Source organism: Phaethon aethereus (assembly GCF_964289735.1).
Source record: "Phaethon aethereus genome assembly, chromosome: 3".
NCBI lineage: Eukaryota > Metazoa > Chordata > Aves > Phaethontiformes > Phaethontidae > Phaethon > Phaethon aethereus.
Window position 1 is genome coordinate 121,295,376 of NC_138576.1, and position 16,784 is coordinate 121,312,159.

At 38.5% G+C, this 16,784-nt stretch overlaps 1 protein-coding gene across 2 annotated transcripts in view; it reads right to left on the reverse strand.

The window, feature by feature from the left end:
- The window catches only part of PCSK2 (proprotein convertase subtilisin/kexin type 2), a gene marked incomplete at its 3' end in the record, with an annotated part of 106,270 nt that overhangs the window by 38,732 nt on the left and 50,754 nt on the right, over positions 1 to 16,784 (reverse strand). For both annotated transcript variants that reach the window (XM_081997686.1, XM_081997685.1), the window contains 3 exons: positions 14,044 to 14,157; positions 12,304 to 12,412; positions 10,321 to 10,358 (listed from right to left, as the gene is read on the reverse strand). In XM_081997686.1, the coding sequence (XP_081853812.1) occupies positions 10,321 to 10,358; positions 12,304 to 12,412; positions 14,044 to 14,157 (261 nt within the window). The remainder of the gene's footprint in view (positions 1 to 10,320; positions 10,359 to 12,303; positions 12,413 to 14,043; positions 14,158 to 16,784) is intronic.

Sequence of the window (16,784 nt, forward strand, 5' to 3'; positions counted from 1 at the left end):
GTTAAAAACTGATCAATTATCAGCAATGCTCACAGCAAAGTGCGGGAATGCTGGACACGCAGTTATAATGGCACTCACAAAACAAACTTGGCAGGATATTAAGGGTGACCACTTTAACAGGTTATACCCATCATGTTGTTACTCAACAGGCAAACTGCGGCTTTGCAGAAGAGGGAAATCAAAGTGGCTTAGATGGTTTGGGGAGTAAGCTGCAACAGACAGACCTGGTCCATGGTGGTTATGGAGAGGGGAGGACAGGGAGAGCTATTCGAGTGATACAGAGGAACTGAAAGTAAGAACAGATGAGACAGAAAGTGGTAGGGTATCTTGCTTCTTCTGAAAGGTTTCTCAGCTGTCAAGAGAAAAAACCGTTAATGACTGCAACTGGTGTTTCACCTAAATTGCATGAATATGGAAGATGATGAATGGACACATAGGAATTGACACTGTAGGTGAATCAAAAGCAGGGGAACATTTCAGAGAAGAGAGTCTGTAAACTATTACCTACATTTCTTTTGCCACAAAAAGCAAATACAGGTTGACTTACATGCCTTAGAGTCAGAAGGTCTTGAAGATCAATTCTGTTTTATTCCGTTGCATGCTGACCTCATAAGCATAGTTTGAGAGCATCCCGTGGGAGTATTAATAACGTGACTATCCTCTGTCAAGACATGCTGGTTTCTCAGGGATTTTAATGGACCAATTTATATGCTTTTGGCTTTTAAAAGTTTGCATTGTTTATTCCATGTGGAATCAGCAAAACTAATGGACAGCTAAATCCAAAATTTCAGGGAGAGAAGGTGGGATCTTCAGAACAGACATTCTCATTCTCAACACATACTACATTTTATAAGTGTTTATGCTTTTAAACAGTACATCATCATTCCAGGTTCTTCTCTTAAAGATCAGCGTATCTGATCACAGCTAATGTTTTCACAGTAATTTACTGGATGTGTAATTTTAAGAAACGTCCTACGCATCATTAGCCGACTGAAAGAAAGATTCACAATTACATCAGTCGGGCATGGCATCACTGTTGACTAGTTCTGCAACTGAGTTAAGTGCCACTGAATTAAAAGTGATTTCGTTTCTCACAAGAAGTAATTCTAAAATACATATGCTAACACTGAAATTATGAAGTCCTTGAACATAGCATAGCCTTTGTGCTCTCCTTTGTACATATTCAAAGAGAGATTCATCTCCTTTAATAAAATCCAGACCACAACCTGCCTGCAGAACATTTCCAATGATCCCCAATCTACATCAAAGCTTATGAGTAAGGACAGCACAGGGGACATCCGACTGAGGTATGCACTACCATATTCATTTAACTTCCACCAAACAACAGCTACACAGCACTGGAAGTGGCTGAAGTTTCACCAAATACAAGCTCCTGTTCTACAGTAAAACATGTTCTCTTGGGCAGTCATGTTTCCACAGCTCTTGGTATCATTATTTGCTCAATTGAAGCTAGGAAGCCTATGCCTCTTACTGTGATGATTTAAAAAAAGGAAGAACATAGTAGAACAAACTTTACAAACCTGTTATTTATACGATCTGCCAAATTTCTTCTGATTGCTCTGAACTTAATGGAAAAACTACTAGTGACTTCAATGAGGCCAACATTTTATTAGACATTGTGCACTGCTATTCTGTTCCCCTGTAAGAGACATTCATTATGCTTATTGCTTCTGTTGGGAATGCAACAGAAACGAAGAACATTGTATTTAAATCAAAGCAATCTGAAATAGGGCAGGCGTTTAAAAATATCTTAACCACCTACATAGCTACTGAGAAGTAAAATATTGAGAACATAAGAGCATACAACTAAAATCAAACAATGCAAAGCAAATAACCATGTCAAGATGAAGTGTCAGAATGGAAAAAATTGAATTAATTTCCAATGAACCAAATTAATTTACAGGCACAGTGAAGGAGAGGTGTTTAAAGTATCGGAGGTCATCTGCATCTTTATCTACTGTATTTAGGCTATTATTGTTTCGCAGAAGAAAACGAGCTCCTTGTGCCTCCCTGCTCTCCTCTTCTGCAAGTTTGGCTTATCCAAAGGCTCGGCCAAAACTCTCCTTTTAAAATCAGCTGCATGCCCACTAGTTAACAGTGGGTTTGAGACTCTCCTTGCCAAAATCATCACTGTGCCTGAAAGTCTCTCTCTAACACCTGTGAAATTTTGATGAAGCTTTGTGAGGGACTAGTGTTCCCCACATGCACCATCTAAGTCAGACTTCCCCCGTGATACCCTGGTAGCCAAAAAGGAACTACAGCATGAATTTTAATTAAGTTCCATTTCAATGCTGATGGATATTCAGGGATTTCAACACTGGTTAGTATCTTAAACAGTATGAGCAGTTAAAATAACCACTCTTTGAAAAACAGAAAATAAGAAGAACTTCCAAATGAAAAAATCTTCTAAAATGTTTTTGCCTTTTTCAACCCAAAATGTGGTATTTTCACTTTGGGGAAACAGAAGCTCTGTATTTTATTTTGTTGAACTTGATTTTAAAATTACATGGTGTGCACTGTCTCTAGGGGACCATGTATCTGACCCTGTTCTCCCAAGTGGACCATGCACCAGAGTGGGATTTTGTTGCTGCTGTTTTAATTCAGTGTGTTGTAGAAGTCAAATATTTAAAATGAGGTTGAACTGATGCAAAATAAAAATATTTCACTTTTCCTGTGGACAGTTTGGTTTTATAAAACACTCATCTTTACTAGCAAATATATTGTTCTAACGGAAGATTTCTGGCCAGTTCCAAAAGCTAATTTGTCTGCAGAAAGGGAGGTAATAAAAACCCAAAACAAAACAATGCCAGGTCCTTCCATGGCAAACAGTGAGGACTAACATCTTTCCTCTACTTTTCTTGCCCAAATAAAAGAAAACGTTTCCAAAAAACTTACTTGGAGAAACACTGGTACACGCCAATTTCAAAAGCGCCAGCCAGAACTCATGCAGAAACGTCCTTATCTGCTCTCTTCTACCCCGTGCATTTCTCATTTCGACAATCTTAATTTACTTTCCACAGATGATGCCTTAAGTGAAAATTAATACCACTGCTTAATGATTAAAGTGATTAGCCACCTTGTACTTTCTCAGTGTGCAGCTGATTAATTAAGTACATCGATTATAGAGAAAAATAAATGTTGCAGACAATATGTGGTCTTTAGCTTGCAAAGTGAGTGTCTTTGGCACCATCTCACATTGCTTGCACACCAGGCATGCATTTAACTTGAAGATTATCCCTTTCAGGTAGTTCTAATACAGAATAAAGCTAGAAACTTTGTGTAGCATTCATTGCTCTGAAAATAATCTTAGGCAAATGCAACTACAATACATTAGTATTCTTCCAATTCCAAAGGAATTGTACTTTGAGGATGTTTTATAGCCAGTATAAAATCAGTGCATCCCCCTGAAGAGACCAACATTAGTGGAACAATGCCAACTCCGGCTGTATGGACGGTGCTAGGCATCAAGCCACAGAACTTGCCAAGCATTCAAGGTCCAGATCTCTCATAATGGCCTTTAGCAAAGCAGTTTAGCGTAACATCTTTCAGTGTGAGAAATCCAGTTTTCAGGTGCAAACGCAGTTCTGTATGTGACACAAATCACCTCTCCTTAAGGCAATCACATCTCCTTCACAAGTTGCAGTCTCCGTTGCATAAAAAGCCTCTTTCTATGCCCTCTGGCCACATTAAATGATCTAGAGGAGAAACAGTCTCCAAATTCTTTCTGCTGTTCTTTTTAATTGTGTCTTAAATTAAATTAAAATATGTCTTTTTAATTGAGTTGAAAACTATAAAGTTTTGATAACATCTATGATTACAAAACATTTTTGTCTTTCAAGAGGTATGAAGACACTACACCTCCTCTACGTAGCACCATGGCTTCTCTCTCCCATGGGCAGTACTCATATTAAGTAGCTGTAGAGAAGAGGAACTATACAGTCATCTTATTTAGATTGCAGCACACAGGCTCCACTGTAATAAGTACCTGCAAAAACAGGTACTATCAGGAGCAGGGGAGGAGGAGAGGACTGTTTGCAGGACCCCATTATGTTTTCCAAGATGTGAAGTATTTTCTGTGCGTGGTAAACGCAGCACAGCTTTCCAAGTACACAGAGAACCTCATCTGCCTGGCTCATCTTATCAGAGGCAGCATCATCTCTTTTTCAGCCTTGCATATGTTCAGAGAAAAAAACAGATCGTGCAGAACAGAAATGAGCCCAGAAGCTGATCCTGCACAGAATAACAGAAAAAATAACCAAGTCTGAAACAGGTAACTTCTTTCTCTTCCCAGTAACTTCTAATTTATGACAGTGAAACTTCATTGTCTTGCATGTCTTGAATGATCATCTTCTAAATGCTAAAACCAGCCTCCTAGCTGCCAGAAGCTACCTGAGCAGCATAAACAGCCCAACAGAAGGCCATCAGTTTTGGTTACTAAGGCATCAGTCAGCCTGGCATTTAAACACTTGATCCATCCTTCTATCCTGGCAAAAGAGAGGTTTCATTTTGTCTCAACACTTTCTTGATTAAATTTCTGCCTCAATCTGCTTTAACAGCATCCATCAAACAGTGTGCTTATGGAATTTTCAGTGTTTGTAGAGAGATGTATTGTGAATTTATCCCAGGTTTTGGTTGATAATTTTTAACTGTTATGGTGGTGTTTATTTTAGAAAACGTATTAGCAAAAAACCCAACTCCAAAGCAACACCAAAAAAAAAAAACCCGCCAACCAATCCAAAATCCAATTAGTGATGAGTTGAAACATCTGAAACAGTTTATTCTGGTCTTTATTTTTTGATAGCGTAAGCGTTATTTCAACATTGCAATTAAAAATACGTACTAGCAACAATGGCCAGCACGCAGAGTTTGCCCATAAAATATCTTTGATGTATTAGCAGTAAAGGTTTATTAAGCGTCTAATGCATGTGCTCAATAACCCTTAGAAATGCAGTAGGAAATAGCAGTGTGTCTCAGGCTCATTTGAAAATCATGCCGTAGGAATCAGATCTCATAAAGCTAACTGAAATCATTCACTGACGCCAAGCAAGAATTAACCTGACTCTGCTATAGTTTGTCTTTACATTCCCTGTAGATTCCCTGGGCTAATACTAATGACAGTGCAGAGACACTGGGAGCTTTTCAAAGTCTTCAGAGGGTTTCCAACAAACTTCTGTCAACCGGTGGCAATGTTTTTCTTGCCGCCAGTTACAGGTGAATTCTATTTGACTTAGGCAATTACATCAGCTGGGATTTCTGTGGGGCAGATCATCAGGGTCAAAGTAAGATGGTTCAATAGATGTCAATGGAGCTTTATCGACTTACAAAACCCCACAATCAGGCCTCAGTGATTTTAGTGGAGATACTGATGATTTATACTGGTAAATCATTGAGATCAGGCTCATGGCCTCCAGAACAATTTGACAGTCCTTTCGGTAGCATGCAGGGAGGTCAAAGCACACTTAGAAATTAATGCTAATCAAGGAAAAACAGACTTTCTAAAAGAAAGAAGATCCTTTATGCTGTTGCTAAGCTTTGATGCACATGTTGTAGTGTATACTTTATGCCTGTACTACTTCTTAGTTCTTTCGTGGCTGTAAAGGTTATTCAATGATGTTTTTTGTTCCTCTAGCAAATAATGGAAATTGCAGCTCATAAAAGAAGTTGAACATTTCCCTCCTTCACTGCTTATGTGATAAGATAATTATTCCCAAAATATGCTTCTGTTTGCCTCCCAGCAAGGAAGGGGGGAAGCTGTTATCAAGTTAGCTGGTGACAAGTTACCAAAGTTGTGAGATGGAGAGTGCTTTGTGTTTGGAGATGTTGCCAAAGGGGAAAGAGAAGACAGGTAAGACCACCTGCTGTTCACATTTGAATAAGAAGTGGTAGATGACAGAAAACCCAGGGTAACTCCAGAAAGTCTTCTCTTATTCCTTACATAAGGCTTTTTTTTCCGCAGCAAATCCTTTCCTGCGTACAGCCTGAGTGACAGCTGGTAAGGACCTTGGAAGATGGAACATAAGGTTGGACCATAAAGACACATGTTACACAGAAGAAAAGACAGAAAGTCAGGGGAAGGACAGCAACGAAGTGCTGCTAGTATGACTTCATGTTTGTGCACGTTACATCTGTGTGATTTCAAAATCTTTTTTCTTATCTGAATATGTTATATTACTACCTATTACTATTACTAAGAATTGCTGCATGTTTCTTATTTTACATATATCAGTACTTTGTAAAAAAGCTGCCTATTCACATAGTGACCTCCAGTTTTCTTACAGGAAGTGTTTGTCCCGTTCTCTCTCCCTCCACAGTTTCTTTTAAACATGCTTTCAGCTTCAGGCAGAGTTCAGACACTGAAACCAGTAATTTTTTACTCCTGGCCCAAGTCTCTTGGTGGGATTCTGATTTTCCTCACTACTGCTAATCAGGGATAAACCCACTTACACGACATGGTCAGTTCCCTGCTGCTGCAAATGAGATAATGCAGCTACACTGACTGCCACCAGCAGACACTGGCCAAGTATAAAAGCATCGCAACACAAACTGATACCAGAGAGATCAGCTTATGTTTCTGTTCGTGGCACAAATAAACTCAGTTTGCTCTCTTAGGTTTTTCTTTAAAACAACGTACTGAAATTTGTCATGTACACCCCCCACAGCTGCTGTTCTCCTTATTAGACATATCTAATATGCAGCCCTTGTTACTTGACTTTTCTTTCTCACTCAGATGCTGTATCTTGGAGAAATTGCTGGCTTTGTATGTACAGTCTGAGTTGAAAGAAAACCATGGAGTACATTAGGCTTCAGCTTTTTAATTATCAGTTCATAATGAAAGGTTTTCTTTGTGGGGAAAAAAAAATAATTTCCTGAAGGCTGAACCTCTGCAGGGTTTCCAAGGCTTGGAAGAAAATATCGATTGTTTGACAATGAGTCTGCCTGCATTCACGGTGCAGAATGGAAAATTCCAGCTTTGCCATAACCCCCTGATCCCAGAAAAGCAAGTAGCTATGCTGTGGCAAGCTGGGATTGAGTGCTGGGAGAGCAGTCCATCCAGACCTTGAGCAGGTACATTCCTTTCCATGTATACAAAGTTTTCATTAAAAAGAGAAAGAGATGATTTCAGTAGTACAGCTCAGAAACTGCAGAGAAAATATGGATAGAACTGCACTCTGTATGATAGGTCACAGTTCAGCAATTTTTAGAAGAAAATACAAATTGTTTTTTGTCTTTAGAAAGGTCTTTTTCTTCCCTGACTCTCCATTTTGTCTAAGTGCTAATCCTCATTAAACTATTCAAGCTAGAAGACCAGCAAGTCAAAAACATAAAAGACAAACTAAGCTGAGTAACCAATGCCAAGTTTTTATACTTGAACATGCGCTGAAGTGCCAAAAACACCACCTTTGAGAGACTTTCTAATTGCTCACAATTTTCCAAGCAAGATGTACAGACATTGCCAGGGTATGCAGGCCTTTACAGACTTAAGAAACATAAGCTGTAGACTTTTAATTTCCTATAAATAAACAATATAACTTAAGAGAAGGCTGCCCCAAAGTGCAAATATTGTGAAACACCAAACATGTTATAGGAATTGTACAAATGTGACTGCAATTGCTACGCCAGCCCAAAGTGAGTTCACAACTCATTCCCTGAGAGACTCGTTTCATTGCATTTTTACATCTAAACTGATCTTCCCTTCAGCTGAATTTAAGTCCTTGTCTTTAGTTCATGCTCAAATTACTACCTACTGGGAAAAAGGGCCCCCGTGGTCTCTGAGACACAGTAGATGCTGTCAGCGCAGGATCTCCTAGGACTCAAGGAGGCCTGCGCAGCCTTGCAGCAAGAGGAGGAGAGCCAAAGTGCAGGTGAACCAAGCCGTGCAACCACTGTGCCATACTCGGACGAGGGAGGAGATGGCAGATTTTAGCAGCGGGAGCAGGAATCAACCTTGCCCTTCAGCCAGCCACCTCTCAGACACAGCAACTGCAGCAGGCTCTGTGTGAGGAGGTGCCAGCACCTCTTACTGCTTACCAAGTTTACCCTTTTACTGGTTACCTTGCATATAGTGCGTTAATTTATCAAAACGTTTCCTTGCTGTCTCCTGTGGTATATTCAGTACGGAACTAAAACTGAACCTTAGGCAAAAAAAGATGAACTATACAAACTCAAGCTTTTCTTTTGCCTTTTTTGTCCCAGTGCTGTGACAGCCTAGAACCACAGATTTCATGCAATGGCTCATATTTTTTTATTTCTTACTAAAAGCATTGACGTGGTACCTCCTTTAAGACTGTGATCTTTCAGATGTGGTTTCTGCTACTCCTTTAATGATTGTCTTACCAACCACTGGTTCCTCGGTCTTTTCTCCCCTGTGTTGGGCTATTGATTTGCCCTGCACAAGCCATGCCTAATTCTGCATTTTGCATTGGCAGTCTTCTTTTGTTCCCCAGCAGCCTGATCATTGCTTCACTAGACTGCTCTTTGCTTGGACAAAGTCATTCCTACACAGACTTTTTCAGATTCTCATGTCAAGATCAGTCTCCTCACATTAAAGGTTTGTGTTCCCCATTCCCAGACAGCTTTTCTTCTCCAATTTTCATCCCAATAGTTCTTTTCTGTGATCTCAGGTTTCTCTCCAGCTCCACTATTTTCTGATTTCTAGCATCAGGTCTGTGCATTGTCATTCTCTATGTGATTTTCCACTAATTTCTAGAATATTCACTATCGCCACTCTAAAACCAATACATTTCTGCTAAGCCTGAAAAATGTTTATCCATCAAACAGAAAATATTTTTAGAATTTAAAGAGAAAACACTGTATTACTGAGAAATCTATTTTTGGTTTCTGGGCACTACCCGAGGTTCACTCTTAACAATGGAACTGTTCCTATTTCACGTTATATCAGATGTGGTATACAGACGTTTTGCCTGTTTATTTGAAACATGGTCTTTAGAATCAGAATAATCCTACATACTTTGTCCATGCCTGCTGCTGAAATGTGAGGAAAGAGCACATGCTGTCCCCAGATCATACACTAATACATATACACAGAACAATTCCTGTAAAAAAAAAAAAAAAAAAAAGCTCTCTTTTACAAACTTCTTTACTTGTACCAATTTATGGAAACATCCTACTGAGTTATTCCTCTTGGGCGAGAATTTTGCAGTTAGGGCACAGGGTTTAATTAGCTGCTCTCAAGTTATTAAGCCAGCTCATAAGCAATGAAATTGGCTATTCTGCACTTTACCTCTGTGGTGAGCTATTTCTCAAATTCCTTGTTCAAAGTCAACACCTTCTATATCCGTTTATTCTCTACCAAACATGCTTCACTACTTGCAACAACAAATAGGTTTTATTGTTGCTAACACAAATAGTGTTACTATTTTCACAATTGAAAATATGTAAAAATAATTGTCTTACTCTTTCTCATCTCCTGTTTTTACCAAGATTTCCAGTTTTTCTTCTTTTCATTTAATTGCAGTTGCAAACTAAACCACATTGCTCAGCTGAAGAAGCATGGGCTTCCCTCAGGAAGCCATTGACTGCAGGAGAACAGCGAGACCTAAAGCAGACCACTGCAACCTGACCCAGCAAGGAGCCACAGCTTCTTGACGCCCACTGCCCAACGGACTGCCAGAAGCCCAGCGCAAGAGCAGCATACCACAAAGGCAACCTACAGTCCATGGTTGCTGGCAGCCCTTGTAGATGCCTGGAGATAGGAGTGCTAGTGTCAGCGGGGGGTTGGGGAGAGCCTGGAAGAATTAAAAAAGATAAAAATCCTCTAGTCCAAAGTTCTGAAGCCTGAGGTAGGTTTGTGGAACAATCAAGTGACACAGAGTGTGCTGAGAATACACAGTCTGCCCTGCACATGCTTTGAAGCACTGGATCAAATCAGCTATCACAAAAGAATTAAGCCATTCCTGGAGGTTTCAAAGGCCAAGACATGCCTTGCCACAGCCCACAGCTCCGTGGCCCTTCAAGCAACAGGTGCATTCTGCATCTTAATAGCAGGATTTAGAGACAATTCCCAGGTTATTCATTTCTGTCCTAAATCCAATATTGCAAGCTGCAGCTTACTTAATGTGAGGCAGCACTGTCATTCCTCCGCAAAGAGCCTTGTCACCTTTCAATTCCTTGCAAAGGCACTCCCATTTTCAGTCTGCATCTTTCAATGTGAAATGTATCATCTCTAAGATCAGCAGTTCAGCTGTACTGTTGTTCCACTCATTATTTAAAATTTTGTAGCAGAGGGACTATAACAATAAGAAAATCCACATTCTACAGAAAAGGTCAGCATGTACTTACGTAATTTGATGCAAGATCAGGATGCAGATAATCAATTCCTGCAATAAGATAATGACAGAAGAGAAACCAAAGGTTAAGAGTTTCAAAAAAGATTTTCTAATCATCACAGAACAAAACAAGATTCCTTTGAAACCATAGGAAAATGATCATGGCAAATAATGCAACTTACTGAAGTGAGATTTTGGTTTTTAAATGTGGACTTTCAACCTGGTGTACCATTTCTGATGCAGTCCCAGCTAGAAGTTTTCAATCATTTATGTCAAAATCCAGGTGCCAACTGAAAACGTGAGCTCAGCGACAAAATTTATTGACCTGTTTTGTAGACTACATTATATTTACTTGGAAGATCCATTTAAATCACAACTTACCTTTATACAAGTTCTGTCATCTCAAAGCATACCAAAACTAACATCAGTAAGCACTGGATCAGTACAGGATCAGTACAGGAGTATTTTTAAACACTGAAAACTGTAAACTAAATAGACCTAGAATTACCTAAACTAGACTTGGGGAGATCACTAAGGAAAACCCTTCGGATTATATGTATGAAAGCGAACTTTTAATATTGGATTAGACCATTTTAGCAAATATCTGAATATGGATTCCACACCTTGGTAGCGTGCTAAAGATTGTAACAGCAGTGGTGCAGAATATACTCATTCTAACGCATCGTATCTTTCCACGTATGGCAAATACACAAATCCCAGTAGATAGTGTAACAGAAGCAACAGATCTACACTCAGATGGGATAAGCTGACCTATTACATATCCAGTTAAAACACAGAAAGAAATGGCCACCAATTTCATGTTCCATTTTGATCATTACTCTGCCCTGTGTCTGCAACCACCACACCATTACATGCTCAATTTTATCCGCAAGGAGAATGTCGTATTATCGCGGTTATTCCGATGAAACTATTACCTCCCATTATGTAGGGTCCTTAGCACTACATTTGCATGAAGAGACCCTTGCACCTGCTTTACTGATGCAAATGGTAGATGAACAACAGAAGTCTCTATGAAGAATCATGTTATTCAGATGCTCTCTTCCAGAACTACTGGAAACAAATATAAGGCAAATTACCCCCTTTTTCTAAAAGCTCTATCTGATGGGCCAACAGTTTTATTTGACCTGAAGCTCAAATAGTTTGTCATCATCCCCATCACAGTCATACCCAGCTATTCTGAAAGCTAAGTCCTGCCTCTGTGGGATCAGTGAAATTGTGATTTCTCATTACATCAATATATAGATGTCTGAGTCTACTTTCTTACTTCCACAAAAACATTGTCTTAGGAGTAAGCAGGTGAGAAACAGAAATATGTGAGGACAGATCTCAGCTGACCCTAGATGTGGATCCAGACATTTTATTTAGTTTTAATATTATTCAGTCACCATAAAAGGAAAACGTTCATAATTTAGCCCAAAGAAAAGTGTTAAGAGACTGTACAGTATTCCTGTACTTCAGCAAGGAACCTAGGGGCAGAACAGCTGTGACTTCAACTGTACGTTTATCTTCATCTTCCCTGAATTTAGCCTCAAATTAGTAATATATTTAATATGCAGGTCTTTACTGACATTCAGCATAAAAGTGTTTAATTATTTCAGCTTTAAAGTATGACTTTGAGAATAATGTAACCTGGAAAACGTTTTCTTAAGTACTTTTTGCACAGCAATTACATCCCCCAGTCAGTGCCCACAGAAGTCAAGGGGAGTCTTTCCTTTGGCTTAATGGCCATTATAGTGTGCTCTGGAAGATATCTGAGTGATAATTGGAAACTACTTTTAATGCTTGCATATCCATGCTTTAGTATCCCTAGTGAAGACTTCATAACATATTTCCCCTGAAGATCTCAAAGTCTTTATGGAGGCTGGTAGTCTCACCACTATAAGCAATCCATTATTACTTTTTAATCTTTTTTTTACTTTGATTACATGGAAAAAAACACTTAAAAATATTAAATTAGCACCCAGCCTTCACTTACCATCATCCATAATTCCTATGGTTACTCCCTTCCCTGTGTATCCCAGCTCCCATGCTTCAGCTACATTAAGGTCAAGTCCAGGAGTCCCATCTGCTTGACCAGTGTTAATCTAATACATCAGTGAAAAAGAAGAATAGCTTTTTTTACTTGACAGACACATTTCTAGAGGCACTGAATTTTGCTTTATGTCTTTGCATGTATCATTGGTATGGAAAACATATCCCATTTGCTTTGAAGTGCACATCTGTACATAATCATATCTACTGCAATAATGCAGTGTTAAAAAAAACACAAAGAAACACACAACCCTGGATAAATTCACTTCTTTGTGGTTTATAAGATTTGGTTAAACACCAAATCTTTTGGACCCAAAAAAGGACTTTTCCTACTTAAGCATGTCAGGGCAGTGGGTCAATCCAGAAAAAAGTTAGACCAATAGATTTTACAGAGGACTTTTTTTATGAGCAGGAAATGCTTTTTTCTTGAAAGCAGGGATCTACTGAAATTCATAACCACTGGGTTTAATACCAGAAACAACTTCTTTGATAACCAAGTTAGCCCTTCTTTAAGCAGGAAAGTTCACTAGATGAACTCCAAGTGTCCTTTCCAACCTTGTGTGTGTGTGTGATTACTCATGTGCTCCAACCTCATTTGCAAATTTCTCAAGTTCCATAGGAAAAATGATACAGCTTTTGCTGTTCCAGATGCAAAAATTTTCAATTTTGCATCAGACATATCTCATTTCAAAACACATATTAGTGTACTTTATAATCTAAAAAATATACAGCTTCATAAAAACTTTGTTATTTTTACCACTGCAACATTTTGATTGAAGTACCAGAAAGAAGTGAATTAATGCACGCTTTAGTTTATCATCTCATCAAGGATGAAGTCCCATCCATGCTAATGTGCCCTCATTCATCTGAAAATTCTTGTCTTAGTAAAAACAGCCATATTGGATAGATTCATAAAACATATGAAATGGATTAAAAGGAAATAGAAAAAGAAACACTCTTCTTAAGCAAAAGGACCTTTCTTAAGTTAACAAGGCAGTACTGCATTTACTTATTTAATCATAAATAGGCTGCAACATTAAAACTGTACAAAATTACTTCTATCAACTTTTTAAATAGAAAAATATCATTTTGGCTACGTCTATGTAAAATTTTAATTTTTCTCTTATGACTTAAGACTTCTCCCTATAAAATATGACACTTTAAAAATGAAACAATTTAGCAAAACATTAATTTCTTTTGACAGTAGCTTAAGCCAAAATTCATCAGTTTTCAGCTGTTCTGCTTTTGACAGAAGAAAATCAATTAATATTCAAATTTCCATAAGAAATGAAAAACCTTAACTTTTTCTAGCTAATACACTAGAACTTTTTGTTGTAATTCTGTAACAGTATTTTATCTGGGAACAGCTCAAAGACATGATTCATATGCAGTTTTAGGGGTCACACCAGCACACCAGGAATGCCCACAGGACACCAATACAGTTCTCTTTCAAGCCTTCTAAGGATCTTTCCGTTGACTGAAATGAAATTTAGCTCTTGAAATGTGCTGGGTCTTCCCAGCATAAAAGAGGTACAGTTAAAAACAACAGGACAGAGCCTTGTATCCATTCCCAAGTTCTTGTGACATATTTGGAAAGAACTCTTGCAAAACATTGCAACAGCACAGAATGGCTTGAATGCCAATTATTTAGTTACGATTAATGTGATTTTATTTCAAAACTTACCAGGTACCATTGCTTCGTAAATAAAGGATCATTCATGTTGATGTCAATGTCATTGATGTCTCTATATCCTCTCTTCCTTCTGCTGAAGCCTTCCTGTTGCACAGCTTTCTTTACCTAGAAGGGTTAATTTTTACATGTTTAGCTCAAAATTGTTAACCACAGATACAAAAAAATCTTAGCCCTGTTTTCATGACAGATAAAAGGTTATGAAATCACATTATTTGTGTCTGTATCATTAATTTGCAACTTCTAAACTTGTGGTTGATTTCAGTCAAAATTTGCAAAGATGTAGAGAGCTCAAGGACATGTTTTAGATGCCTGACAATCTGCATAAGAGCGAGCCTCTATTCAATTATCATTAGTGCCATGGATCTTTTTGCCATACTTTTCTTTTATAGCCACCAATATCAAAACATTGTTGTTATTAGAAGCTAAAATTATTTAAATAATTCCCAGTATGTCACCATCCCAAGCTGAAGGCACTGGAATGAGGATGCAGGTCTCAACCACACTTTCAGTTTTTCAGATTTTTCTTCAGGGTGTTTTCAGGGTATTAGATAGCCTTTCCTGCCAAGGAGATTTGCTGGGAGAAAAATATCTGGGGTTTTGTGCTTTCATCATACTCCTGAGGGTCTCAAAAACACATCTTATAGAGCTATCTACTTTCAGGCATTATCCTTGCAATAAATAAGTGATAAATAAATACATTGTCAAGAAAAATTAAATGGCAAAAAAGCCCACTAAACTGACCAGGCTGGCTAAAGTGTAAGATATGAAAATACTGGTTATGAAATATGAGGAGTCATAGTTTTTTAAGAGATCCTCTCCTTTATGAACAGCAAATCCACAAAAACATTATACTAAGCACTGTAGAAAACAAGAAAAGTTAGACACACAAATATCTTTGGAGGCAGGAATTACACATCAGACCATAATCATCTTACTTGTACCCAGTAAAAGAGCACTCCTAAAGGAGATCACTGAATGGTTGTAATTGTTGTTACAATATGTGCTAACACACTCCTAGACCTTGCAGAAGTACTGTCAAGTTTGGCATACTCTTTTTGTACTCTTTAGCCTAACACCTGGAATGAAGATAGCATGAGTCCCAGCATTTAATTAAAAATTTAAAAATTTCTTTTTTTTTTTTTTTTTTTAAATCTAGCCCTCCTGATCAAAGAGGAATGCTTTAAACCATGAACTGAGTGCACCTTGAGGTACAGCAAGAAGGCAGCAAAACCCTTAAAATTTCCTTAGGCATTTTCTTGAAAAAAATGCATGGTTATTAAATAAATCTAGTAACTCGGAGAACCACTTCTACATGTGTGGCTTTGGCATTTCTGATTAAGACAACATATACAGGAGTTACACCACTGTGTTGCAGTAACTCATGTAGTGTCAAAATCAACAGAGAAGGAATTCATCCAAACACTAAATCAGATCTTAGGACAGTTGAGTCATTCTTGGAGGTGTCCTGTCTCTGTTAATTAAAGCAGGAGCCTGAAAAGACAGTGCTCAGTGAGGTGCCTAAGGCTGAGATGAAACAGAGATCTAATGGATGGAGGCTAAAAGCTATTTTCCTCGCATCTATATTGCTTCATTATAACCCTGAAAACCTAATACCAATTCATAGTGAGCAGGATGGGGCAGCGTGCCCTGAAAAGGCAATATCAAATGATTCTAAAAATGTACTTGCATGAATTCTAGCTCCTTAACTAAAGGTACAAAATGATAAAACTTTGAATTGGTAGGTGCTTTCACTTGTATGTGTGTTGCCATTACTTCCGCCGGTTCATTAAAAGCAGACTGAAAAGAGAGAAAAAAACTAATACAGATAAGCTGGAAAGGGGAGAGTAGGACCCATACTAGGTGTCCTTAGTGGTGCCAGGTATCTGTACAGAGTAAAGAAAGGTATAAGCACACTGTTTGATACCTCTAACTAAGATAAGGCTCAGTGATGCCATGGAGACAACAGAGCAATCACCTGTCATTACGCCTTCCTCCGTTACCACCCCTGCCTCTCTGCTTGCGACTGCAAACCCTGAGCTGTCACCACAGAAAATAATTACGAACAGAAGCCAACCCTCACTTAGAGGGATGCCAGAGAAAAACATTTCCTGCGTTTGTGCTCCCACGCAAGCTTGCTGGCTCTGCAGGACCTGCTGCATTAAGGCACTGAATTAGGATTTAGTACAAAAGGATTTCTACTAATTAAAAAGCAATGCTTCGGAGCCCTGGCTTTTCTTTAAGACAGTGGAGGAAGTGGGGGAGCAATTTGCAGAAATAGCACAGGTTGGTTTCCCTCTTCAGGATCATCTATCTGATTTGTTCCATCTTCACAAGAAAATATAATTTATTTTTTGTATTATATTATATTACATTACATTGTGTTATTATTTCCTGAGACAAGGAAATATAACCCTTAAGGACATATAACCTTCTCTGAACTAAAACCACTGTTTCTGTTTTGTGAAAATTTCATATGAAGAAAAGGCATACAGGTTATTACCGTCTATGGCTGTAACAGCCTCTTTTTCACTGCAGAAACAAGGGGGTTTTCCTCACGTTCACTAATGATCATAACATACAATCACACCCAGAAAAGATTAGGCATTTCTGTCATGAAATGAGTTGAAAGGTATGGGTAAGGCCTTGGTGGCTTCCTACTTAAGCTACAAATTACCTCATTTACAATTGGCTTGTATAAACATCTTAGCCTGCACGAGGCAAGAGCTTGCCTT